Consider the following 25905-nt stretch of genomic DNA (forward strand, 5'->3'; position numbering starts at 1 on the left):
CCTGGGCTCGGCACTGGCCGCGCACCGGGCATCCCCCTGGGCTCGGCACTGGCCGCGCGCCGGGCATCCCCCTGGGCTCGGCACTGGCCGCGCGCCGGGCATCCCCCTGGGCCGGGCACTGGCCGCGCGCCGGGCATCCCCCTGGGCTCGGCACTGGCCGCGCACCGGGCATCCCCCTGGGCTCGGCACTGGCCGCGCACCGGGCATCCCTCTGGGCTTGGCACTGGCCGCGCACCGGGCATCCCCCTGGGCTCGGCACTGGCCGCGCAGACTCGTAGGGCTGGAAGGGACCTGCCATAAGACAGGACACTGCAGGGCTACACGCACCTGTGAGCTCACCCAGCCTGGTAGTTCTAGTCTAGTGTTCTTCCCACTCTGTTCTCCCCTGTACACGGAAGGAAACGGGAGCTGGGGCAGGCACAGAGAGAGGGAGAGGGAGAGGAAACAGACAACAAATTCCACTTCAAAGCAATGAGAGATTAACACATTTGGAACCACACACAGTACAATGTCCATAACAATTGTTTGCATGTTTCCAAAAGCCTCTCGCTGAAAATATTGTAGTAGAAACAATTTGGTCAGTTCTGCTATGAATAGCGATGTGACTCACACACACCTCTCCTCCCCCACCCCATTTATAAACAGCAAGTCTTTGTCGACATGCAAAAGTTGCACCATTTTGGCTACAGTAGTGAAAACAGTACAGGCTACCTACCTGGTGTGATGCAGTTATAAGAATGCTTCTAGTACTACCTGCCCAGCTCTGATCAAGCACTTTTCATCGGAAGTTCACCCGGTGCTTTACAAAGGAGAGCACTATCATCATCCCCATTTTACAGAAGGGGGAACTGAGGCACAAGAAGACAGTGTCTTGCTCAAGGTCACCCAATGGTAAAGCTGGGAACAGAACCCAAGTCTCTCACGGCCTCATTTAATTCTTAGTCCACTACACCACACTGTAAGGGGAGGTAGCGCCACTGAGCTCTGGTACCTTTATACAATAAAAAGAGTCCACATGCGTACTGATAACAAAATCACCAGTGTCCCTGGTGCAGCTTGACTGCGAGCTCCTGTTAGCAAAGCCAGGCCCTGAGAGTGAAAGCCGGACTACAGGGGGAGGTGCCATCTCAGGTCCCTCCTGGCAGCCAGCTCAGGGTGGAGCTCACCTGGGTTTACTGTGACTTGCCCTCCTCGGCCATGTCTAGACTGCACTGCTTTCTCAGGGTACCGTAGATCCAAGGAATGTGTCCACTTTTTGAAATTTTTTTTGAAAAAGTGGAGAGGCTCTTTCGCCATCCCTGGAAACCTCGCTCCACGAGGAATAAGGGATGTGTAGAAAGCGCATTTCTTTTGACATTTGGTACCGTGTAGATGCGCCAAATTTCAAAAGAGCCTCTTTAGAAAGTAAATTGGAAAAAGAGATGCAATTTGCATACTGCATTTTGTGTTCCTTTTTCCGATTTAACATTGCAGTGTAGACCTATCCTTAGCCGGCGCTGCCTTTTCATGGCAGGTGGGGCTTCAGGGGCAGGGTGGAAATGCTGCCTGCTCTCATGGGAAGGAGCCGTGCCTCGTTTCAGGGCTGGCACCCCATGATTTCTAAGGTGAGAGAGTGCCAGAGTCTGGTTGATCCAGGGTGGAGCAGTAATCTGTTGACTCAGGCACCTTTGTGTGTGTGCAGAATTCCCCTGGGTGGCCTGTCCCCCCATTGGGGTGGATGGAGAGGACAGTGCAGCTGTAGGGAGTGGCTCCAGAGCTGAGCACGGCCCCTGCTGTGACTGTGACCCAGCTGCTTGGTGCTGATTCAGGTGTGGTGTCCAAGAACATTCCCTGTAGCTCCCTGGTGCACGGCTGCTGCTCATCCCAGCCCCGATGACTGCAGGGAGCCAGGCCCTGGCAATGCCCACAGCCTCCGGAGGGAGTGACCAAAGGCCCGGCCTGGCAGGAAAACGTGGTCCAATCCAATCCACTTTGGACATGCTGAGCAGGAAAAGAGCCAAAGGGAAGGAGAAGGACGTGTGTAGCTCTTGGTAGCTGGGGTCCGACGAGCTTGTGTGTAGCCGAGCGTCTCCCTGGCACGACGGGGAAGGCGGCACCCAGAGGGGCCCCTAGCTCTGGCAGGACCAGGAGCGTGGTGTCACCAGCCCCCACAATGTCTTCTGTAGAGAATCCCCAGAAATCCAGTTAGTGATGGAGCTGGACCCTGGTGCCCTGGGGGTGTCAGACTTGGGCAGGCGGAAGGGAGCAACTGAGTGACTGGGCCAGAAGGAAAGACCTGGGCATGGCCTGGCAGGATGGACCAACCACGCTTGCTAAAGTGACAGGCCCAGAAGGGCCATGGCCAGAGGGTGAGAGCGACAGGCTGGGTCCCCGGGGCCTAGAGAAGGAGGCTGCCAGTGACCCCCTGATGAGCATCTGGGGCAGCAGTCGGGTGAGATCTGGCCCCTGTGAGCAAGACCAGCCTCTGGCCCTGGGGCCCTCACCTGCTGGAGTGGGCAGTGGATCTGGGCGTACCACTCCTGGCAGTACAGGCACACCTGGATGCCCAGGCCCATGAAGAGGCAGGTCCACATGATGATGTTCCAGATCGGGCTCTTCCGCTTGTCGTTCAGCAGGAAGTTGAAGGTCACTAAGGGGAGAGCCAAGGGGAGGCTGGGCAGCGACTGCTCCATCTCACACTCCTTGTGCCTCCTGTCCCCACCCCGCCGGGGTCCCCCATCTCTGCCCACTCCCCATAGCCATCCACTGCCTCTTTCCACACAAGGCAAATCCCTTTCAGGCCACCCCATGAACAGCCTGGGAGCAAATCTTTGGGAACTGGGGCCTCCTCCCTCACTCAAGCAAACTCCTGTCAATCCCCTACAGCTCCAGCCACCCCCGGATGGTCACATCCCCCCTTCACAGGCACCCAGACGCTGTGGAGACGGGTGCAAAACCCCGAGGAAAAAACTCTGGTGGCTTGGTTTAGTCCTCGGGAGATCCCCACTCTTGGTCTAAAATAGTCTCATTCATTTCTACTGAGCGATCCCTGCTGGGAATCGGGCTGAGACCCAGCCTGTCCTCTCCTAGCTGTGACCGCCAGCGGCTGGATGGGGGATGGAGAAGCTGCTCGCGTCTGCCCCTTTCCCCTCGATGGCGCTCACCTCCGCAGATGGCAAAGAGGGTGAACATGACGGGGTAGAAGAAGCCGAAGCAGAGGGTGATGACGTATTCGTGGACGACGGCAGAAGTGATGAAGACGGACAGCATGGCTGCGACACGGGACTTCCCGCCAAAGAGCTGGCAAGCAGGACAAAGCCACTGACCCACCGAGCAGGGTCCCAGACCCCAGCTCCCCCAGGTCAGGAGCCCATCCCTGCCCCTCCTCTAGTCGGGGAGACCATTGCTCAGACGATGGCTTATTAACCTGCCTGGAACGTGTCTAGAGACACGGCACCCTTCCCCCAGCGCCGCACCATGGATCCCTCCCCTGCCAGGGGCCACCCCACAGGATGGAGACTGACCCTCCCGCTGCATCTGCCTCCCCAGCTTGCACCTCAGGACCATCTGTGGCTGCTCGCCCCCTACGCGGCCTGCGCCGGGACGCAGAGGAACGAGGATTCCGTCCGAGTCCCGGCACCAGCCTGTGTCAGCAGCAGTTCCCGTTTCACGGAGTCCGAGGGCAACACCTGGGCTAGCAAGCGCCCCCCTCCGTCAGGGCTGCTGGCCTGGGCCAGGCGCGGGACTGTGGGCGTCTGAGAACCCCTCGGTGGCCACAGACACGGCCACTAGCCAGAGGAACGTGCAGGAGCAGGAGATGCAGCTGCCTCTCATGCTGGCCTGATCAATCAAGCCACAAAGCCCCACCCCTCCACCCCCATCTGGTGATGGCGGCAGCACCCAACTGGTGCCAGGCCACGTACCCAGAACAGGTCCTGGTAGATGTAGTAGTAGAGCCAGTCGTGAACCACCACGTTCCACGTCCGGTAGTAGGTGGCGAAGGAGGTGGAGTTCCACCAGTCCTGGGCACGCGGACAACGGGACGAGAGAGACGGGAGTAAGCCAGGGCCGAGTGTGCCCCAGCACCCAGCTGCCTGCCCACCCAGCGCAGCCCCTGAGGAGCCAGCTGGCCCTGGAGCTCAGGTGTCCCCCACCTCCTGCCCCTGGTGGGGCCGCCTGCTCAGAGGGCTGCCACCCATCCCCCCACAGGTGAGCCCAGACGGGCGTGGGCACTGCCAGCCAGCTCAGGCGCCCCCAGTCAGAGCCAGGGGAGCTGAGGCCTGTGGGCTTCCATGGGTCCCAAACCAGGGTGGGGGGCAGGGCTGGTACCCTCCTCGCTCACCTTGTAGAAGGCCCGGTCGGCAAAGCGCAGCATCTCGGCGAAGGCATTCAGCCAGCAGTGCAGGAAGGCGAAGAAGAACAGCAGCAGCAGGAAGGTCCCTGCAGTGGCGAGCAGGGAGAGGCAGGCAGGCCCGGGGCTGGGGCTGGCCAGCCTGGTCTCTGCTCTCCACCCCGGCTCAGTCTGTCACCCCGGGGCCCACTTCCCCCCTGCAGCAAAGGCCAGTCCCCATCACCGCAGCCTCGCCAGCCCCTGCCCCAGGCCCGAGAGGGCACTAGCTGTGCCTGCCAGTTAGTTAAAGCAGTGACCTCCCCCCGCTCCCTATGGCCCCACTCCAGCCCCCAGCTCCTCCCCACACCCAGCCGCACGAGGGCCCTCCCAGCTGCGCACGGCTGCCCCCATCTCCCCCAGGGTGGGGCGCGGAGGGGCCCTGCCATGTACCTGGCAGGGTGGCATTGAAGACGGACAGAACCAGGGCCTTGGTGCTGAAGGGCTGCTTGCTCATGTTGGTGAAGACGGGGATGCAGAGGCGCTCCAGGATGAAGTAGATGTAGAACAGGCAGCCCAGGAACTGCCGGGAGGACCCCGTCAGAGAGCTGCTCGGCTTGGGCCGGGGGCACACGCCTCTCCCAAAATGGCTGCCATGGGGGTATCTGAGCTAAAAGGCCACTGAGGCATGGGGAGCTCACACCTCCCCAGTGAGGCCCTCAGGTTTTGGCCCACTCCAGCCGCTTCTCCTCCAGCTCCCCCATTTCCTTAGGCAGGAAATTCGAATATTGACAGGGCACGCCAGGTTAGCCCCTCGAGGACTGAAATGCCTTCGCCTGCCCAAGCGACTGGGCTGCACGCCAGGGTAGCGGGGCCAAATGCAGGGCCTGTGTTAGATGGGGCAGACTAGAAGGCCAAGGGCCCTTCTGGCCTGAGATGCCCTGTGTGGTGGCGTGGCGGGTACCCCCCGACCCAGACTCCGCCAGCCAGTAGAAGGGGGGTTTATTGCTTCTGCGTGGCCCAGCACAACCCGGGTTCTATGTGAGCATCGGAGTGAGGGGGCAGGCAGCCTCCGACCCCTTGGGGCAGGGTCCACAGGCCCCCAAGCCCCCAGTACTCAGCTCAGTCTCTTCTCTTCATGTTTCCCAGCCAAGACTCTGACTCCCCAGCTCCCAGCCCTGCCCCCCAGCCAGGTGTTCGTCTCCTCCTCGCTTCCTTTGTCTCTCCCCTGGGAAGAGCCTTGTTACCTGCCCAGGCTGGGACCAGGTGTCTGGGCCAATCTCACGGCACAGCACAGCCAGGTGGGGACACCGGATTACAGAGCAGTCCCCCCCTCCCCCCGCGTCACACCCTGAAACAATCTCTGAGGAGAGCGGCTGTTCTCACCTTGGCGAAGTTCTGAGCCACGTAGTTCCACCGGACAATGGGGGTCCTGGGAGAAGGGAGTCAGTCGGTGGCTGGAACTTCACTGAACCCCTCACCCTACCCCGTTCCCAGCATGCTCATCATGCCTGTGAGGAGAGGGCTGCCCTCAGGTATGGCTCCCTCTGCCCTCGGCACAGCCCCTCGGGAACCTGGCACCCCTGCTCCCTGCTCCAAGGGGCACAGCAGGCTCACCTGGGGTAGCTCTCCCTGTAGATCAGCGTTGGGCAGAACAGAAAATACAAGTACGTTGAAAACGCAGGTGGCTTCACCAGCCCTGGAAGGAGGAAGCAAGACGTGTGTGGCTAGGCTGCACCTGAAGGAAATGTTGGGGAAAGGCAGGAGGCACAGGCTGGCCCTGGGCCCTGGCAGGGAGGGGCACGGTCTGGCTTTGGGTACCAGCAGAGATGGGCCCTGCGATCTGAACGCACCATCTGGCAGCTTGGCATGGAGGATGCCGGGCCCGGTCTCCCGCAGGAATGAATGGCTTTTCATCAGGAACCGGATCTGGAAAGGAGGGAAGAGGGAGCTCTGCCATCAGTAGCTCATGCTCCTGACCCAGCTTGTACCCCAGAGAGCTCCAGTGGGTCTGGGGAGTCCCCGGCTTCCTGGGGATGGCGATACATGGACACTGGACCAAGAATGCAGCTTGCTCCCCCTGCAGCTCCAACATTCTCCCTTGTACCTTCTGCCCACATGCCACGCAGCCCTCGCCCAGCTGAAGCTGGGGCCCGTCAGGAAGGCAGGACGACTCGCTTTGTGGGGCGGTGTGCGAAGCCACATGCTCGCAGAGACTCCAGGCCCAAAGAAACAGCTGGTTGGAGACTGAGCCAGCAGGAGCCCGGGACAGCTGGCCAGCGGCTGCAGAACACAGGGGCCTCCCACCTCTACCTGCGCCAGGTCCAGCCTCCCCTGTGGCCCACCCCACGAAACTCACCTGCTCCAGGATGACAATGAATCTGGATGCGGGTGGGAGCTGGTGCTGAATCACCATGTAGACAGGGTAGAAGCCAAGCACAGCGGCATGGCAGGCCAGCAGCGCCCCCCAGAGGATGGCAGTGAAGAGGTGAGGGAAGCGCACAGTGCGGTAGAAGCCAGCCCACAGCTGCAAGGCCTTGTAGGGGACCAGCAGAGTGTGCAGGAACATGACCAGCCAGGCGAACAGCGCCGTGGGGAGACGCCCAAAGGCAAAGATGAAGAGGTCAAAGTTCAGGACTAAGCTGCAGGGGGAGAGGAGGATGACGGTGGACTCAGAGCTGACTCGTGGACCCTCCATGCTTCATGGGCCATATGGGCCCTCGTGGCCCTATGGCATTCCACTGGGAGTGTTCATGGCCCTATGGAGACTCGTGGCCCTATGGCATTCCACTAGGGGTGTTCATGGCCCTATGGAGACTCGTGGCCCTATGGCATTCCACTAGGGGTGTTCATGGCCCTATGGCATTCCGCTGGGAGTGTTCATGGCCCTATGGAGATGCGTGGCCCTATGGCATTCCACTGCGGGTGTTCATGACCCTATGGAGACTCGTGGCCCTATGGCATTCCACTAGGGGTGTTCATGGCCCTATGGCATTCTGCTGGGAGTGTTCATGGCCCTATGGAGATGCGTGGCCCTATGGCATTCCACTGCGGGTGTTCATGGCCCTATGGCATTCCGCTGGGAGTGTTCATGGCCTTATGGAGATGCGTGGCCCTATGGCATTCTGCTGGGAGTGTTCATGGCCCTATGGAGATGCGTGGCCCTATGGCATTCCGCTGGGAGTGTTCATGGCCCTATGGAGATGCATGGCCCTATGGCAGTCCACTGGGAGTGTTCATGGCCCTATGGAGATGCGTGGCCCTATGGCATTCCGCTGGGGGTGTTCATGGCCCTATGGCATTCCACTGGGGGTGTTCATGGCCCTATGGAGATGCATGGCCCTATGGCAGTCCACTGGGAGTGTTCATGGCCCTATGGAGATGCGTGGCCCTATGGCATTCCGCTGGGGGTGTTCATGGCCCTATGGCATTCCGCTGGGGGTGTTCATGGCCCTATGGCATTCTGCTGGGAGTGTTCATGGCCCTATGGAGATGCGTGGCCCTATGGCATTCCACTGCGGGTGTTCATGGCCCTATGGCATTCCGCTGGGAGTGTTCATGGCCTTATGGAGATGCGTGGCCCTATGGCATTCTGCTGGGAGTGTTCATGGCCCTATGGAGATGCGTGGCCCTATGGCATTCCGCTGGGGGTGTTCATGGCCCTATGGAGATGCATGGCCCTATGGCAGTCCACTGGGAGTGTTCATGGCCCTATGGAGATGCGTGGCCCTATGGCATTCCGCTGGGGGTGTTCATGGCTCCACGAACCTTCACTAGAGATCTTTGTGTTCCTCTGTCCCTCTACTATTCACGGTCACTGACCTATGGCCAAAGCTATGGGCTTTCACAATCCATTGGGCACAGAGAAGTCTGCCCACGGCTCTCTCCCAGTGCTGCCTTGGGAAGCCCTCAGGCCAAGTATTCTCATTGTGCAGGGGATGGAGCCCAACTTACGTTCTTGTGGTTAACCCCCCCCCCCCACACACACACACCCCCTGCCCTTCTGCCCTCATTGTGGGATGGGCAGGGAGGAAGGGGTGATCCTAGAGGTGTCTCCTTCTTGTAAGTGCAAGCTGGACTGTGGGGCCCTGCGCATCTCCAAATCCCTCTCTAGAGCTTTGGGAGCAAAGGGTACCCCTGCCCCGCCCCCAGTCATACAAGGCCCTGATTGGTCAGGGCAGCGATCCCCCTCCAAAAACCTCCATTTACACAAAGCTGTGATTGGTCGAGGAAGGAATTCCCAACCCCCCCCCCCTCCCGGCCCAAAAGGCTGTGATTGGTTGGGGCAAGAGTCTTCCTGCCACCTCGCCCAATGGAACACTATGCTCTGATTGGTCAGGGCAGTGTCATCCTGGCCACACCCCCAGGTGCCTCAGGCTGTGATTGGTTGGGGCAGGGATCGCCTGCGTACCTCCCTTGGTCGATGAAGTCCACGGCAATGGTGCTGAGGATGAAGATGCAGAGCACAGCAATAAACATGTGGTAGATGGTTCGGAAGTGCTCCACCTCCAGCAGCTCACTGGAAAAGAGCCAGGCTGGGCGGTCAGGGACTGCCCCACCCTCCACGCCTTCCTGCACTCAAGGCCCTTTCATGGCGGGGGGGGAGGGGGCTTCCAACTTCCATAGCAAAGCTGCTGGCAGACCATCATTCCCATTTCCCTCCAGGGGAAACTGAGGTACAGCGTGGCAAAGACTTGTCTGAGATCATGACACAGCCCTCATTTCCTCCAGACTCCTCCCCCCAACTCTAACCGCCAGCTGGGGATTCTCAGACTTCATTACCTCACAATAACAATTACTGCAGGATCGCGGGGGGGGGGGGGGGGGGGGACTGCCTGAGACCCACTGCCCCAGGAAGGGGGGACCAAACCCAAACCCCAAGAGCTTATCCCCAGGCTTTGGCTCCGGGCTCCAGCAAGTCTAATGCCAGCCCTGGTGCCCCCATTCCAATAGGGCCCTGATCCAGGCTGAGAACTGCTGCACTAGACACACCCCCTTGGAGAGCTTGGACGAGAACCCAGGGCTCCGGACTCCCAGCCCCAGCGGCCTGGTCACTAGACTCATTCCCCTGCCAGCTGCTCCTCGGGCCACTAGGCCACTGAGCGCCCAGGGGAGCTCCTGACTGCGATGGTGCCAGTGTCCAGGGCTCTGGATGGAAGTCTGGGGCTGGATTACAGTGGGGGCATCAGGGGCTGCAGCCCCAGGCCCTGGGCTAAGCCTGGGGCTGGGATGGAGCCACTAAAGCACCTTTGCGCTGCCTGGCAAGGGAACCATTCCCTCTCCCTCCCCAGGGGGTGGTGCAAGGGACCACCTCTCCCCGGCCCACCAAATGGGAGCTGCACCTGGTAAGTGACCCAGTCGCCTGCCCCCTCCTTCTCTCCCTTCCAGACCCCTGCCCCCGCCTCCAGCCCGCTTCCGCACCCCCCTCCCGGACTCCCCACTCCCACCCCAGCCCTCTGCTGCACCCTCCCTCCCAGACCCAGACCCCCACCCCAGCCCTCTGCTGCACCCTCCCTCCCAGACCCAGACCCCCACCCCAGCCCTCTGCTGCACCCTCCTTCCCAGACCCAGACCCCCACCCCAGCCCTCTGCTGCACCCTCCCTCCCAGACCCAGACCCCCACCCCAGCCCTCTGCTGCACCCTCCCTCCCAGACCCCCACCCCAGCCCTCTGCTGCACCCTCCCTTTCAGACCCCATGCCCCCCACCCCAGCCCTCTGCTGCACCCTCCCTCCCAGACCCAGACCCCCACCCCAGCCCTCTGCTGCACCCTCCCTTCCAGACCCCATGCCCCCCACCCCCAGCTGCTCCCCAGCAATCCCCTCCTGCACATTGAACCCCTCATTTTTGGCCTACCCATGAGCCTAGGGGGTCCCACAGAATTGACTTGCTCCAGGCCCCCAGAAGTGTTTATCCAGCCCTGCATCTCAGCTGCATGTGCGGCCCCCTGTGCCAGGCTGGCACACATGGGCATCTTGGTGCAGTCCCTATCCACAGAGGCAGGGCCAAGTTGGGCCATACTCACTCGAGCAGAGACTGCCGGTCGACAAACACCTTCCGCTTCTTCAGCAGGGAGCCTCTCTCCCTACAGGGATCGAGTGGGGACTGGCATTAGACCTGGGTGAGCAACCCACACCCCCAAATTGGGGCTGCTTTCCTAGTGCACCTTTCACCCCAGGGCACTAGCCATCAGTGTCCCTGTGCAGCCACTCAGGAGAGATTCCAATGCCACCCACAGCTAGGTTTGTGTTTCTACTGGTGGTGCACATCTGCGCTTGCCTTGAGAAATTTATTCCACACATGGATGGAAAAAATCCATACATAGATGGCAAAGATTAGAGGGAACATTGTTGACCACCCCTTTCTAATCTGGTGCATACTCACCCCTGCTGACTACTGGATGGACCAGAAAAGCTCAGCTGTGTGTCACAAGCCTTGCACTGCTGATGGCTAATGGGGACTCTCCTGCAGGTCAAGCTGCAGGGGGCTGATTTTCTGGAGCAACAGGTTTCATGTCTGAGCACTAGCACTGAGCAGTAACCACAGACTGGGGAAGCAGTTCCACAGCTCTCTCCCCACACCCACTGCACTTCTAGGGAAGAGAGCAGCTGCCCACCATCCCCAAAATGGGTGGGCTGAAGATGTCTCTCGGGGGACGTAACTTAGAGCACTGGTTAACAGAGCAGTAGATGCTAGCAGTCCTGCTGCAATCACAGGCTGCACCCCAACAGGTGCACAAGCTTACTGAAGGGGAAACTGAGGCACGGAGGGGCCAGTGACTTGCCACCCATGATGCAGCAGGAATGAGACTAGCACCATTGTCCTGAGTCCCAGCCCAGCACCCTCATTACCAGGCCAGTCTATGGGTGACTCCACCTACCCAACGGGTGGAATCTGGGCCGCAGGTGGGAGGCACCCCAGCTTCTAGCACTGCTGCCTTGTCAGTGCCCCAGCCCCTGCCACGCCCCAGACACCCCAACTGGGTTAGGTGGGAGAATCCCAGGTTGGTTGGAGTCCAGGAAGGGGCTCCTTGAATCAGGGGGCTCCCCAGGGGGAGGGGCCACAGAGCTGGGGGGGTGTCATTTTGGGGGGTGGATCCCCCACCTGCTGCTCTCACCTGTCCTCTCTCTCCAGCCGGCCCTTTCTGGGGGGCTGAGGGTAGGACCGGGCAGCCTCCTGCACAGCCTTGTCCAGCAGGTCTGCGAGCTGCACCTGCATGTGCTCCAGCAGCCCCGACTTCACCTCCTGCCCGGAAAGAGGAGGGGGACACGAGGTGGGTGACTGGAGTATCCCAGCATGCACCTGGGAAGCACTTCTCCCCCCCCCCCCCCGACTGATTTCTCTCACCCTCATCCCAGCTGCCTGGTACCAGGGCCTGGGTGGGAGTGGGCTGGGACAGCGTCCCTGGAGGTGGCCTGCTCTGGTACCATCGGCATCCTCCCCTGGCCCCAGTCCCCCTCCACCGGCCCAGAGACGAGCTGCCTGAAGGGAAAGGCCCTCCTATGGGACCCTCCCTATTGCTCCTACCCTGGAAACCACCCCCTGCCCTCCTGCCCCGCACAACCCCCCCTCCTGCCCTGGCAACCATCCCCCCCCTCCTGCCCTGGCAACCATCCCCCCCCCTGCCCTGGCAACCATCCCCCCCTGCTCTCCTGCCCTGGCAACCATCCCCCCCCCTCCTGCCCTGGCAACCATCCCCCCCTGCTCTCCTGCCCTGGCAACCATCCCCCCCCCGCTCTCCTGCCCTGGCAACCATCCCCCCCCACCCTCCTGCCCTGGCAACCATCCCCCCCCGCCCTCCTGCCCTGGCAACCATCCCCCCCTGCTCTCCTGCCCTGGCAACCATCCCCCCCCTCCTGCCCTGGCAACCATCCCCCCCCCGCTCTCCTGCCCTGCACAACCCCCTCTCCCCAGACGCAGGCGGAGTCCTGCCTTACCTCCATGTGGCTCCTCCATTGCATGAGGCTGGTGACACTGTCCAGTTGCTGGGTGTTCCCTGGGGTGGGAAGCAGGCGGTCGCATGTGAGTGACACGTCACCCGCTGGGTGGTGCCTCATGCACGGGGGTGATGTACAGCCAGGCTCCCGACAGAGCCAGTGGTGCCTGGGGGCACCTGTCCATGCCCACTCCTCCTCCCCTATCCCCTTCCCCCACCCCCTCCCTTTCCTCCTCCGCCCGATCCCCTCCCCCACTCCTCCTTTCTATCCCCTTCCCCCCTCTGCCCCCTTCCCCCCCTTTCCTCCTCCTCCCGATCCCCTTCCCCCACCCCCTCCCTTTCCTCCTCCGCCCGATCCCCTCCCCCACTCCTCCTCCCTATCCCCTTCCCCCCTCTGCCCCCTTCCCCCCTTTCCTCCTCCTCCCGATCCCCTTCCCCCACCCCCTCCCTTTCCTCCTCCGCCCGATCCCCTCCCCCACTCCTCCTTTCTATCCCCTCCCCCCACTCCTCCTCCCTATCCCCTTCCCCCCTCTACCCCCTTCCCCCACCCCCTCCCTTTCCTCCTCCGCCCGATCCCCTCCCCCACTCCTCCTTTCTATCCCCTCCCCCACTCCTCCTCTCTATCCCCTTCCCCCACCCCCTCCCTTTCCTCCTCCGCCCGATCCCCTCCCCCACTCCTCCTTTCTATCCCCTCCCCCCACTCCTCCTCCCTATCCCCTTCCCCCCTCTACCCCCTTCCCCCACCCCCTCCCTTTCCTCCTCCGCCCGATCCCCTCCCCCACTCCTCCTTTCTATCCCCTCCCCCCACTCCTCCTCCCTATCCCCTTCCCCCCTCTATCCCCTTCCCCCACCCCCTCCCTTTCCTCCTCCGCCCGATCCCCTCCCCCACTCCTCCTTTCTATCCCCTCCCCCCACTCCTCCTCCCTATCCCCTTCCCCCCTCTATCCCCTTCCCCCACCCCCTCCCTTTCCTCCTCCGCCCTATCCCCTCCCCCACTCCTCCTCTCTATCCCCTCTATCCCTCTCCTTCCTAGCCCCCTCCCTCACTCCTTCCTATCTCCCCCACTCCTGCTCCTCACCATTCAGCCCAGGAGCCTCCTCCTCTTCCTCCTGCCCTTGGCCCTCTCTCCTCCTCTGCCTGGCTCCTCCAGGGGCCTTCTGGCCTTGCTCCATGCTGGCCCGGGAGGGAATGGGACTGGGCCAGAGCTCCCATCCTCTTCCTCCCATGGGGCGGCCTCCCTCCCGGCTGAGCCCTGCCTGCACAGCTGTTTGGCAAGGGGGCTAAAGTCCTTGGAGGAGCTGTTGGGAGCCTTGGACCCTCCTTCCAGGGCTGATAAGATAAAGCCCCTATCTGGGCAGATAGCAGGGCCTATGGCTCCAACCTCTGCCCCCCCCCCCCCACACACTTTGGGCACAGGACAGGGGAGCCGCAGCACAGGAGGAGCAGGCATGGGACTGGTACCTTTGCATCCCTACAGCCAGCACAGAGACGCTAAGGACCCCCCTTATTGTGGGTTGTTCCCTATCCCAGCATGCTTCCTGCTGGGTTCCCAGCGTCCTCCCCGAGGCTGTGTGGATCACCAGGAGGGAAGGAGCAGGCTGTGCTCCTGGGTAGCCGGCCCCCTGTGATCTCCCCTTTCCACTCCCTGCCTACACTCTGCTCTCCCTCCATGGGGGATGGGACAGGATCGTCACTGGGCATAGGGGCTCCCAGGAGGAAGAGGGTGTCACGGCTGCCTGGCAAGGGGCTCGTGACCAGTCAAACGTCTTCCTGGCCAGCTCTTGGCTGCACAGGGGAGTTCCCTGCTGGTAGTCGGCCCGTCTGGCAGCCTTGGACTTCCTAGAAGGGCAAAGGTCTCCCGGATGCGAAGGGAACGTTGAGTCAAGTGGCCAGCTCTTCTCGGGGTGCCCAAGGCTCCACCTCTGCAGGGCTGAGTGTGTAGGCCCTGCAGCAACAGGGCTGCGGCTCTCTGGAGGAAGCTACATTCCCCCCCTTGCAAAAGGATTTGAACCCAATTTAGTGCCGATGCCAGACCCCAGTGGGCAGCCTCAAAGACAGAGGCCTCCAGCCAATTCTGGAGAAGGGTCCGACCGGGAAACTCTTCCCCTCCCCGGCTGTCCCTGAAGGGGCCCCCAGTGGGGACCGAAGATCTCGTCAGGGTTGGTTTCCCCTAAGCACATCCCATCACAGCCAGGCCTTGCTCCCGCGGAAGCAGGACTCCTCAGCTGGCTTTGATCTCCCTTGAGCCTCTGCCTCCTCTCGCCCAGAGGGGACCCACGGTGCACCATGGGAGATGCTGTCCAGCCCAGGAGATAAAAGAGACTTTTTTTTTGCATCCTCAGGCTCAAATGATGGCTCTGATTCTCTCCCACCTGGCCTCAGCTGCTCTGGGCAGATCTCAGCCACATTGTAAATAGGGATGTTAAATATCGGTTAATTGAATAGTCGATTAACCTCGTGAGTTAACCTTGGTTACCCGGCTAGTCTGTAGTCCCTGGGGTGGGGCTGGCAGCCAGTGCTCTCTGGCCCCACTCCCAAGGAGCCCCCTGCCACTTCGCAGAGGCAGCAATGCGGGTTGCCAGACGGGAGCGAGTCCACCAGGGGAGCCAATTTAAAAAGCGGCTCCCCTTGTGGACAAGTTGCCTGTGGCTCTGTGATACAAAGGCAGCAGCGCAGGCTGGTAGCAGCCCCAGTCTGGAGAGCAGGGGCTGAGCTGGACCCAGTGCAAGCCAGGCCTGAGCCAGGCTGCTGGCCAGCCTGCTAACACAATTACTGGCAAGGGGTAGGGGGAAATGTGTGTGATCTATTAGGCATTAACCTATGAGCTTTTGCTTATTGGTTAGTTGGTTCATCGACTGCACTGTGACATCCCTACTTGTAAGTGGCATCGTTAAACCAGGGTCTCCAACCTTTCTAACCACACGATCCCTTTTTTCAGTTTAAGTGCAATGGAAGATCTACCCCAAGGCCAAATACCCTTGTCCTGCTTCCTTCCCACCCCTTCTCTGAGGCCTCACCCTGCTCACTTCCTCCCACTTCCTCCCCGAGCCTCATTCAGTTTCACCAGGCTGGGGTAGGGGATTGGGGTGCAGGCTCTGGTCTTGGGCCAAAGGGTTCAGAGTGTGGGAGGGGCTCCAGGCTTAGCCCAGGGTGGTGGATTGGGGTCCAGGAGGGGTGTCACGGTGCAAGCTCTGGGAAGGAGTTTGGGTGTAGAGGGACTCACCTCTGGGGCAGGAGGTTGGGGGCAGGAGGGGGTTCAGGGCTGGGACAGGGGTTCAGGAAGCAGGCTCTGGCAGGGCACCACTTAGCTGAGATGGCTTCCGGGTGCTGGAGCAGTGGGGTTAAGGCAGCTCACTCCAGCCCTGGCCCTGCACCACTGATGAAAGCAGATGGCATGTGCAGCAATGGCTCCATGGTGCCATGTGCTGCCCCTCATCCACTGGCCATGGTTCCCCATTACTGATCAATGGGAGCTGCAGGAGCGGTGTCTGCAGGCAGGGACCGCATGTGGAGCCCCCCTGCTCTGCCTTTCCAGGAGCAGCAGGGACGTGGCAGCCTCCAGGAGCAGCAGTTAGCACAGGGAGAATTCATGCAGCCACGCCAGGTTTGGCATTTGAGAACTCACTGCTCAAAGAATGAAACGGAAGTGTAAGAGAAATGCAGATGCTGAAACGCACCGAGCAGTCAGCCCCCAGATAGCCCTCTGCAAGCAGCCAGAGACGCACCCTCCCCGTGGACGTGCTGGCCAGACGGACAGACAGTGTGTGGGCGACAGAGATCTGCACTGCCGAGCTCCCTCCACCCCCGTCTCTGTGTGTGGAGATCAGGTACAGAAGTGGGGGCAGGGCAGACCTGTCCCCCTCCCCTCCACACCCTGCACAGCAAGCAGAACGCTCCTGGGGGACAGCTTCAAGGACCAGGGCAGGAGCATCATGACAGTGGGGGGAGGGGCAACCAAGTGCCAGCGCTCAATAGCTTCCTGGCCAGACCAGTCAGGATCCCGTCAGAGGCTCCAAGATCTACCAGTAGATCCCGATCCGCTGGCTGGTGACCACTGCGTTACCCAGAGGCTGCTGATGGACTCCAGGAAGCAGTCAGAGCCCCGGATGCGCCTTCCTCCCGCGGGATGAAGCGTGGCCAAAGTAAAGTAAGTAGCAGCAACTCCTCAGTACCAGCCTGGCCAAAGGGATGGTGGAGCGTCATGCCACGTGACCCTCAGAGACGCCCTGTCCCAAAGACAGGGAGTCAGCATGGACCTAGGCCAGTCTGTGGTACAGCATGCTGGCATTCCCGTAGCCAATGCCGCGATGCCAGCAAGAGGCCCTGACGCTCTCTGCCATCCGTCAAGGGGATCTAAGAGGTCCCGCTGGCTGTACCCTGGCCTAGCCGCAGATGCTGGGATGGGCCCATTGCCCCAGCTTGACAAGCCCTAAGGCGGGGTCTGGAGGCACGGGGGACATCTGGGGGCATGGAGGGTGCAGCAGAAAGATGGCGAACACCAGGCCTCCAAAAACCAGACTCGGCTTTATTGGAAATAAAAATATCCCAGAAGCATCCAGCGCTCGTCAGAGGGAGCAGGGAGTTAAAGGTGCCGCAGCGCAGTGACAGCAAAGTACAGCTGTGGGGTGGGGGAAGCCAACAACCTTGCCCCTCCTCCCCACTACAGCTACTAGTGCCCCAGCTCCCCACCACCAGCACCTAGCTGGCCGCAGGACTCTCCCCTCCAGGCTGGGGAGAGCCGGCAGCTGTTTTCCTTGGGGGGGGGGGGTAGTGGTGGAAGGGAACAGCTCAGGGGAAAGTGATGGAAGGAAAGTTGCTTGGCCCTTAGCCAACCCCCTTTTCCCTTCTCCCCTCCCCTTCCCTCTGCCCCTCTCCCAGCTTAACTGGTGCCCAACTGCAGCTCCGGGTGTGTGGACAGGTGGGGGTGCAGCTCCCAAGATTGGGGGTGCAGGAGTGAGCTCTTGCTGGCAGTTTCCAGCCTGTCCCCCAAAGCACCCCCAGGACCCAACATTAGTAGCACTCTTCCACCACCAGCTGCGTTCGTCCCCCACCCAGAGAAGCAGCTCACCTCCCCCAGTCCAACGGGGCACCCCACATTGGAGGAAATGAACTGGGGATTGGAAGCACCAGGGGATGCTGCAGCCCCCCAATAGCTTATTGAAAAACATCTTCACTAGCAGGCCCTAAAGCAGAGTCCCGGGGCCAGTGGCACACGCAGGGCTAGTCCCTGCTGCCTGAGCCCAGCCAGTCCAAAGGCGAGGGGCGCAGCGCTGAGGGGGCGCAGGAAAGGCAGCTACTGCGCAGTCCTCACTCGTGCCTCGCGCCACCTCAGCGCCCCGCCCGCACCGCCGCCCGTCTTGCCTCAGGCACCAAATGAGCTAGTTACGACTCTGAGTCCTGGCGTGTGGATGGGGCAGGCGGGGGAGGACACGGCCCCGGAGGGAGAGGCAGATCCGGGGCAGGGCAGCACCTCCCCACCACCTTCAGATCTGCTCCTCCCCATAGTCACGGTGCCATGTAATAAATTAAAGGCAAAAGCGTCTACGCCCTCGGGCTCTTCTTCCAGCAGCGTCTTTCAGGTGGAGCCCTCCAGCCCGCTCCTGCCCCCTCCCTCAGTCACTCCCGTTGGGCAGGCAGTGGGGGTTGCCCTCCAGCCCCCCTGAGCCAGCCAGCGGGTGACCCATCTTATCCACACACCAGCACTGGCCTCGCCGCTGTCCTTTGGATGCCCGGCACTGGAAGAGGAAAACAGGACAAAGGGGGTATGTGAGAGGACACACTCACGGGCTGATTGACAGCTTGCAGGGCATTTCCCATCCCTCCCCTGCTCCTGGACCCTGAAATTAAACCTGAGATCCCCTCAAAGACTGGGAAGATGTTTCTAGCTCCCAGGGCTGCAGAGAAGAGCCAGAGATGGTACCTCGCAGCTTTGCCTCTAGCATCTCTCCGATGAGGAAACTGAGGCACAGGACAGGGCACCAACTTGCACAAGGTCCCAAGCAGTGCTGGGACTAGAACCTGAGTGTCTTGAGGCCCAGGCCCATACTGCACCCACAGGGCTGGGGTGTCCCCTGAAAGGAGGTGAACCCAGATGAGCAAAAGGACCTGTCTCAGGAGTGGGAGGGAGGTGCTTACATTCCCAGGCGGTATGGAGGTGGTAGTGCTGGGCCAGCCGGCCCCAGGCATAGGGCAGAGAGCAGAAGACCCACACACTATCTGTAAGGGCAGCCCATGGGACATAGGTCTGACCAGGCTAGTGGCTGACGCCCCACTGGGCTGATGACCAGCCACTCCAACACTGTCTTGGCAGCTGTTCGCTGGCACCCCACCAACGCCCTGCACTTGGAGGCTCACTGCTCGGACCCCATCCAGACAGCGCAGCCCCTGGCCCGGCCCTCCCTGACCCCTACCTGTTTTTTCCTGTAGAAGCCTTTGGTGTCGCAGTTGGGGATGAAGATGTCCTCACCGCTCCGGTACAGCGGGGCCTTGAGCTCCAGCATGACGGTGGCCAGGTGCATGCGGCACGGAGCCTGCCAGGGGACCGGAGAGATTAGAAACCTCATGGGGGGACTCACTGGGTTCCCACAAACTTTCACAGCTGCCTCTTCTCCCGCCCCATTGCCCTGCCCCAGCCAGCCTAAGCATTGGGCTCTGCCCTCCCCTTTGCCTGCAGGGCCAACCAGCATGCCAGGGAGCTCCTGTCCCTGCAGCAGGAGTCCCCCAGCGCAGTGCCAGACTGGGGGTATGTCTACACTACCACCCTAGTTGGAACTAGTGTAGACATACCCTGGGGAACCATTTTTGGGCTACAGAACCAGTCCCAGGTGCGCTCAGAAGGGAGCACTGCAGGGCAGCAGCTGCCAACTACTCTGGTGCCAGCAGGAGGCACTGCAGCAGGGGGTGTAGCCACAGCCCACCCCACCCCCATCTCTGCTTTGCCTTTGCCCAGCTCTGCCAAAGTCCAGGGGTGGGCACGGGATTTGTCCTGTTCATCCCTTCCGGTGCTCCAGCCACGAGCCTGGTTGGGGGCTTGTCCTGCTCCTCCCTGGAGAGCATCATTGGTGCAAGGGGCTTGTGAGCCCCGAACCCTGCTCCCTGGCAGGAGAGTTCCTGGCAGGAGCGCTGGGCAGGCGCAATGGGACATGCCCCCACATCCCAACTCTGCTCCTCAGCAGAAGCACCGGGTGGGCACAGTGCTCCAGGGATTCCTTCCCATCCCATCCCACCCTCTCCAAGGCTGGTTGGTGGGAGGTGGCCCAATCTCTCCTGCTCCCCACCACCTCTCATCATTGCCCACGCATCTGAGGTCAGGGCCCACCCAAGTGTCCCTTCTGGCCAGGTCACTGTGCAGCAGGATGCTGGCAGGGCCACCCAGGGGTTTCCTCTGCTGGCACTGGGTGCCAGGGCAGGAGATGCCCATGTCAGACTTCTGCAGGCATGTGCTTACCCTGGCCATGCCCTCGCCCCCACTCCCGCCCGCAACGCACCGTCTCCAGGTCCGGCTTGCCATTGCTGTTCAGTGAGATCTGGTGCAGCCGATCCTTGCTACCATTTGCCTCCGTCAGTGGCCCATGATGCTGGCGGGATAGAGGCTCCAGGGTGGGTTGGCTCAGCCTGCGACTCTCCTTCCAGCTCTCCCCTGGAGAGGAAAGGGAGACAAAGCCTGGGGTTCAGGCCTCAGTCTTCCATGCCCCCTCTTCCTGCTCTCTGACCTAGCCTGGGTAGCACAGGGGCCCCCGGCTGGTGCAGAGATCAGGCCCTTTGAGCTGCACAGCCTGGCCATTTGCTGCATCCTCACGTATTGGTACCCATGGCAGACACAGCCCTTCCTCCTTCCCCCTTCCAGGAGCTGTGGGGGGGAGGGGGGGAGGCAGGGGAAGGGCATAGGCCATTGCTTTCAGGAGCTACCACCAACTCCGAGTGTCCTTGGACACTCAGGACCCAACATGTCTGGGCACCTGCGGCCCCTGTACTCTGCAGCTGGGTGGGCCATGGCCTTATGGGGCCCGGTGCCCAGAGTCCCGCAGCAGTTCCCAGGGTGGCATGCTGGGTACTAGGGGTCTGAAAACCCAGGAGGGGGAATCTTGCCTCTAAAATTGCTCTTTGCCAAGTGTCCCAGCAAATTTGTTCTCCCAGGGCCCAGGACAAACTGTCCTGTCCTGCACTTCCAAGCTCAGACACAGGGGGGAGCCAGAGCTCCTTGGATGGTGAGCAGGCCAGAGGGTTGGGTGACCTACAGATGGGCCTGGACACCCCTCTCCCCCATATCTAGCCACCTCCCACACAAAGATGGGCTCCCTCAGCACAGCAGCTGCTACAGAGTGAGTGGCACATGCCAGGAAGCAACGTGGGTGTCAGAAATAGGGGATGTTCTCCCCCCACTAGCCCCCTTGCATCTGCTACAGCCTCCTGGCTGCCTTTGCCCAAGGTGGAATTGCACAAGGCATCTCTGCCCTGGTGGGAAAAACCATCGCTTCATGTGGGGTAGAGCAAACAGCTGGATTCTGCCACTGCCCATGGCTGGGTCCCACTCCTCTCACCTTCCTCTTAAACATTTGTACCAGGGGTCTCTGACTAGGGCTCCCAGGTGCTAAGACTTGGTCACGGTAAGGTAGGCTCAAGACTTAGGCTTTTCCCCAAGTGTGAGGGTTGGGGGAGAGGGATTTTACTGGATCTCTTATTATGGAAGAGACTGGCATAAAACTGAGGTAGTTGCATTTAGAGCTCAAATCCAATAGCACAGACTCCAGCACCATCCATGAAAGGTGGCAGAGAAGTTGAAGTGCTTCTGACTACCCCGTCGGGAAGGGATGCTCCCCTGTGCTCATGCTGTTGCTCAGAAAGGTGGCTCTGATCTGCTCTGGTCTCCCAGCCAGGGCACCCCTGTTCCACCCTGCAGCTATCTCCCACAGCTGGGGTTTGTTACAAAGCAACAGATTCCATCTTCTGAGGATGCTGACTCACCAGCTAGAGCAATATCCTAAGCCCCAGATTAGCTCTGAGTAGCTCCCTGCACCCTGTCTGTTGCCACCTGACACCCCCATGCTGGCTCCTCTCTCTCTGGCCAAGGACAGGGGCTCGCCCCTGGTGCAAGAGAGCCAGGCTTTGAACCAGCCCCATTGGGACAGCTCAGTTCAGCCCCCATCTCCTGTACAGCAGTAATCCCTTCCCGTCTTCCTGCTGCCTGTGCCTCTTGGAGACCAACCCATGCTGGCAAATCTGAGTCCCTGCCAGCTGGGACCTTTGTCAGGCCCCCCCCCCCTTCTTCACTGCACCCCCAGGCTTGGCTCAAGGCAGCAGCGTCCTTGGGAATGACGGGCAGGTAGCTAGATGGGGAGCTCTGTGGGGCAGGGGCCATGTGTCTGTTTGTACAGTACCTAGCACAGTGGGCGCCTGTCCTGTCTCACAGCTCGGGCTGGGCCTGTGCCCCTTTCCAAGACAAGTGGTGGAGCCAGTGTCCTCGGTGTGTCTGGGGGGGGGGGGGGGAATCGGGCTGGAGAAGGGCACCTGGTGCTTTGCCTGCAGAGGGCAAAGGAATGGGCTGGACCTGACCTTGGTGGGAGCATCCAGGGGCTATTGGCACCTCTCAATGGCTGGGGCAGGCCTGCCTGCCTATTGCCCCAGCAGTGGGAAGATTCCCCTGCCCCGATTCCCAGGGCGTGCCCAGGCCTCTGTCCTGCCAGGCACCCCCCAGCGGGCATCAAGCCAGCCCAGACAAGGGGCCCGACCCACTTCGAGCCTCCCCCATCAACCCCCCTTTCCAAAGGGCCAGGGAGCCTGCCAGCTTCCCCACTGTCCGCCCCCCCCCCCCCCCCCCCAGGGGCCCCGCAGGGCCAGCTCAGCAGAAGGTCCCATCCTCCCCCCAGCCCTTTCAGCCAAATCCCCCCGCACTCACCTGCCGGGGGCTCGGGGTCCGAGTGGCTGCGGCTGCCCTTCCTGCCCCCCACGGCCCGGCACACGCCCTTGCCGTGCAACAGGGCGTGCAGGGGGGCCCGCTCGCCGGCTCGCGGGATGCAGCGCAGGCCCCGCGCGCAGCTGGGCGTGTAGACCCCGCACGCTTCCCCCAGCGCCCGGGCGCAGCCTTTCTCCCCGCAAGCGTCCCACGGAGCCTTGGCGCTGTCGGGGGGAGCCGCCGCCTCCCTCTCGGGGGCCTGGCAGCCGGCGCAGGCCGGGGGCGCCCCCTCCTCGCAGCTGGGGCACTGGCCTAGGGAGCCCCAGGACCCCGGAGCCAGCAGCAGCGCAGCCAGCAGCCAGCAGCCGGGGAGCATCGTGGCCGGCTGGGCAGGGAGGAGCCGGACCGTGCTGCGCCCCGGCGGCTCTGGGCTCCCGCCCCACGGGCTTCGCTTTAAATACCCTGCCCAGCCCACAACCTGCCGCCAGCGCTGGCCCCCAGAGCCAGGTGCCTGCAGCCTGGCATCCCCGGGGGGGGGGGGGGCTGAGCGGTGCCCGGCTCCCCTTCCCCCCTTGCCCCGTCTACTCCCCCCTCTGCCAGGCCCCCCGGACACGCCCCCCGGCCGCTCCCACCCGCCCCCGCGGTTCGTTTCCAAATCCAATTGCCCCCTTTCTCGGACATTCCTGGGATTCTGGGGCCGGGGAAGGGGGGTGGCCCGGAGCCCCCCGGAGCGGCAGAGCCTGGGAGAGGAAATGATTTAGGCCAGACGAATTGGAAAAGAAATAGACTCTCCCCACCGACACACGGCCCGAGGGCCCGCCGGCCTGCCTCGCCCCCGCCCAAGGGATCGCCACCTCCAACCCTACTCCCCTCCCGAGAGGCAGCTTCCTCCTACCGCCCCATTCCCAGGAGGGAGAGCCCACCTTCAGCTCCCCCTATTCCCCAGGGGGCCAGCTCCCATCTCCCCCCCATTCCCAGGAGGGAGAGCCCACCTTCAGCTCCCCCTATTCCCCAGGGGGCCAGCTCCCAACTCCCCCCCCATTCCCAGGAGGGAGAGCCCACCTTCAGCTCCCCCTATTCCCAAGGGGCCAGCTCCCATCTCCCCCCCATTCCCAGGAGGGAGAGCCCACCTTCAGCTCCCCCTATTCCCCAGGGGGCCAGCTCCCATCTCCCCCCCATTCCCAGGAGGGAGAGCCCACCTTCAGCTCCCCCTATTCCCCAGGGGGCCAGCTCCCAACTCCCCCCCCATTCCCAGGAGGGAGAGCCCACCTTCAGCTCCCCCTATTCCCAGGGGGCCAGCTCCCAACTCCCCCCCCATTCCCAGGAGGGAGAGCCCACCTTCAGCTCCCCCTATTCCCCAGGGGGCCAGCTCCCATCTCCCCCCCATTCCCAGGAGGGAGAGCCCACCTTCAGCTCCCCCTATTCCCCAGGGGGCCAGCTCCCAACTCCCCCCCCATTCCCAGGAGGGAGAGCCCACCTTCAGCTCCCCCTATTCCCAAGGGGCCAGCTCCCATCCCCCCATTCCCAGGAGGGAGAGCCCACCTTCAGCACCCCCTATTCCCAAGGGGGCCAGCTCCCAACTCCCCCCCATTCCCAGGAGGGAGAGCCCACCTTCAGCTCCCCCTATTCCCAAGGGGGCCAGCTCCCAACTCCCCCATTCCCAGGAGGGAGAGCCCACCTTCAGCTCCCCCTATTCCCCAGGGGGCCAGCTCCCAACTCCCCCCCATTCCCAGGAGGGAGAGCCCACCTTCAGCTCCCCCTATTCCCCAGGGGGCCAGCTCCCAACTCCCCCCCATTCCCAGGTGGGAGAGTCCACCTTCAGCTCCCCCTATTCCCAAGGGGCCAGCTCCCAACTCCCCCCCATTCCCAGGAGGGAGAGCCCACCTTCAGCTCCCCCTATTCCCAAGGGGGCCAGCTCCCATCTCCCCCCCATTCCCAGGAGGGAGAGCCCACCTTCAGCTCCCCCTATTCCCAAGGGGCCAGCTCCCATCTCCCCCCCATTCCCAGGAGGGAGAGCCCACCTTCAGCTCCCCCTATTCCCCAGGGGGCCAGCTCCCAACTCCCCCCCCATTCCCAGGAGGGAGAGCCCACCTTCAGCTCCCCCTATTCCCAAGGGGCCAGCTCCCATCTCCCCCCCATTCCCAGGAGGGAGAGCCCACCTTCAGCTCCCCCTATTCCCCAGGGGGCCAGCTCCCAACTCCCCCCCCATTCCCAGGAGGGAGAGCCCACCTTCAGCTCCCCCTATTCCCAGGGGGCCAGCTCCCAACTCCCCCCCATTCCCAGGAGGGAGAGCCCACCTTCAGCTCCCCCTATTCCCAAGGGGCCAGCTCCCATCTCCCCCCCCATTCCCAGGAGGGAGAGCCCACCTTCAGCTCCCCCTATTCACCAGGGGGCCAGCTCCCATCTCCCCCCCATTCCCAGGAGGGAGAGCCCACCTTCAGCTCCCCCTATTCCCCAGGGGGCCAGCTCCCAACTCCCCCCCCCATTCCCAGGAGGGAGAGCCCACCTTCAGCTCCCCCTATTCCCAAGGGACCAGCTCCCAACTCCCCCCCCCCCATTCCCAGGAGGGAGAGCCCACCTTCAGCTCCCCCTATTCCCAAGGGGCCAGCTCCCATCTCCCCCATTCCCAGGAGGGAGAGCCCACCTTCAGCTCCCCCTATTCCCAAGGGGGCCAGCTCCCAACTCCCCCCCATTCCCAGGAGGGAGAGCCCACCTTCAGCTCCCCCTATTCCCCAGGGGGCCAGCTCCCAACTCCCCCCCCATTCCCAGGAGGGAGAGCCCACCTTCAGCTCCCCCTATTCCCAAGGGGCCAGCTCCCATCCCCCCATTCCCAGGAGGGAGAGCCCACCTTCAGCTCCCCCTATTCCCAAGGGGGCCAGCTCCCAACTCCCCCCCATTCCCAGGAGGGAGAGCCCACCTTCAGCTCCCCCTATTCCCAAGGGGCCAGCTCCCAACTCCCCCATTCCCAGGAGGGAGAGCCCACCTTCAGCTCCCCCTATTCCCCAGGGGGCCAGCTCCCAACTCCCCCCCATTCCCAGGAGGGAGAGCCCACCTTCAGCTCCCCCTATTCCCAAGGGGGCCAGCTCCCAACTCCCCCCCCCCCATTCCCAGGAAGGAGAGCCCACCTTCAGCTCCCCCTATTCCCAAGGGGGCCAGCTCCCAACTCCCCCCCATTCCCAGGAGGGAGAGCCCACCTTCAGCTCCCCCTATTCCCAAGGGGGCCAGCTCCCAACTCCCCCCCCCATTCCCAGGAGGGGGAGCCCATCTTCAGCTCCCCCTATTCCCAAGGGGGCCAGCTCCCAACTCCCCCCCCCATTCCCAGGAGGGAGAGCCCACCTTCAGCTCCCCCTATTCCCAAGGGGGCCAGCTCCCACTCCCCCCCCCATTCCCAGGAGGGAGAGCCCACCTTCAGCTCCCCCTATTCCCAAGGGGGCCAGCTCCCACTCCCCCCCCCCATTCCCAGGAGGGAGAGCCCAACTTCAGCTTCCCCTATTCCCAAGGGGCCAGCTCCCATCCCCCCATTCCCAGGAGGGAGAGCCCATCTTCAACTCCCCCTATTCCCAAGGGACCAGCTCCCAGCTCCCTCCTCCCATTCCCAGGAGGGAGAGCCCAACTTCAGCTTCCCCTATTCCCAAGGGGCCAGTTCCCATCCCCCCATTCCCAGGAGGGAGAGCCCATCTTCAACTCCCCCTATTTCCAAGGGACCAGCTCCCATCCCCCCCCCCATTCCCAGGAGGAAGAGCCCATCTTCAACTCCCCCTATTCCCAAGGG

The 25905-nt window shown here is 62.3% G+C and overlaps 1 protein-coding gene across 2 annotated transcripts; it reads right to left on the reverse strand.

The window, feature by feature from the left end:
- Window positions 1–341: 341 nt before the first annotated feature.
- SOAT2 (sterol O-acyltransferase 2) lies at window positions 342–19877 on the reverse strand. Of its 2 annotated transcripts, XM_075915916.1 has the most exons (17): window positions 19729–19877; window positions 18652–18771; window positions 17939–17976; window positions 12243–12301; window positions 11423–11550; window positions 10331–10390; window positions 8718–8825; window positions 6666–6948; window positions 6160–6235; window positions 5924–6005; window positions 5693–5738; window positions 4760–4889; window positions 4322–4419; window positions 3903–4001; window positions 3144–3279; window positions 2484–2629; window positions 1974–2159 (listed from the first exon to the last, which is right to left on the reverse strand). In XM_075915916.1, exons 1-17 carry the CDS (start codon window positions 19749–19751, stop codon window positions 2109–2111), a joined length of 1683 nt encoding a protein of 560 aa, XP_075772031.1. In that variant the 5' UTR covers window positions 19752–19877; the 3' UTR covers window positions 1974–2108. The 2 variants fall into 2 exon arrangements, with proteins under 2 accessions (XP_075772030.1, XP_075772031.1); XM_075915915.1 differs by lacking the exon at window positions 2484–2629 and having other exon boundaries at window positions 342–2159.
- Between the last annotated feature and the right edge of the window lie 6028 nt (window positions 19878–25905).

The sequence above is a fragment of the Pelodiscus sinensis genome, unplaced genomic scaffold (genome assembly GCF_049634645.1).
Source record: "Pelodiscus sinensis isolate JC-2024 unplaced genomic scaffold, ASM4963464v1 ctg94, whole genome shotgun sequence".
In the NCBI taxonomy this organism is placed as follows: Eukaryota; Metazoa; Chordata; order Testudines; family Trionychidae; genus Pelodiscus; species Pelodiscus sinensis.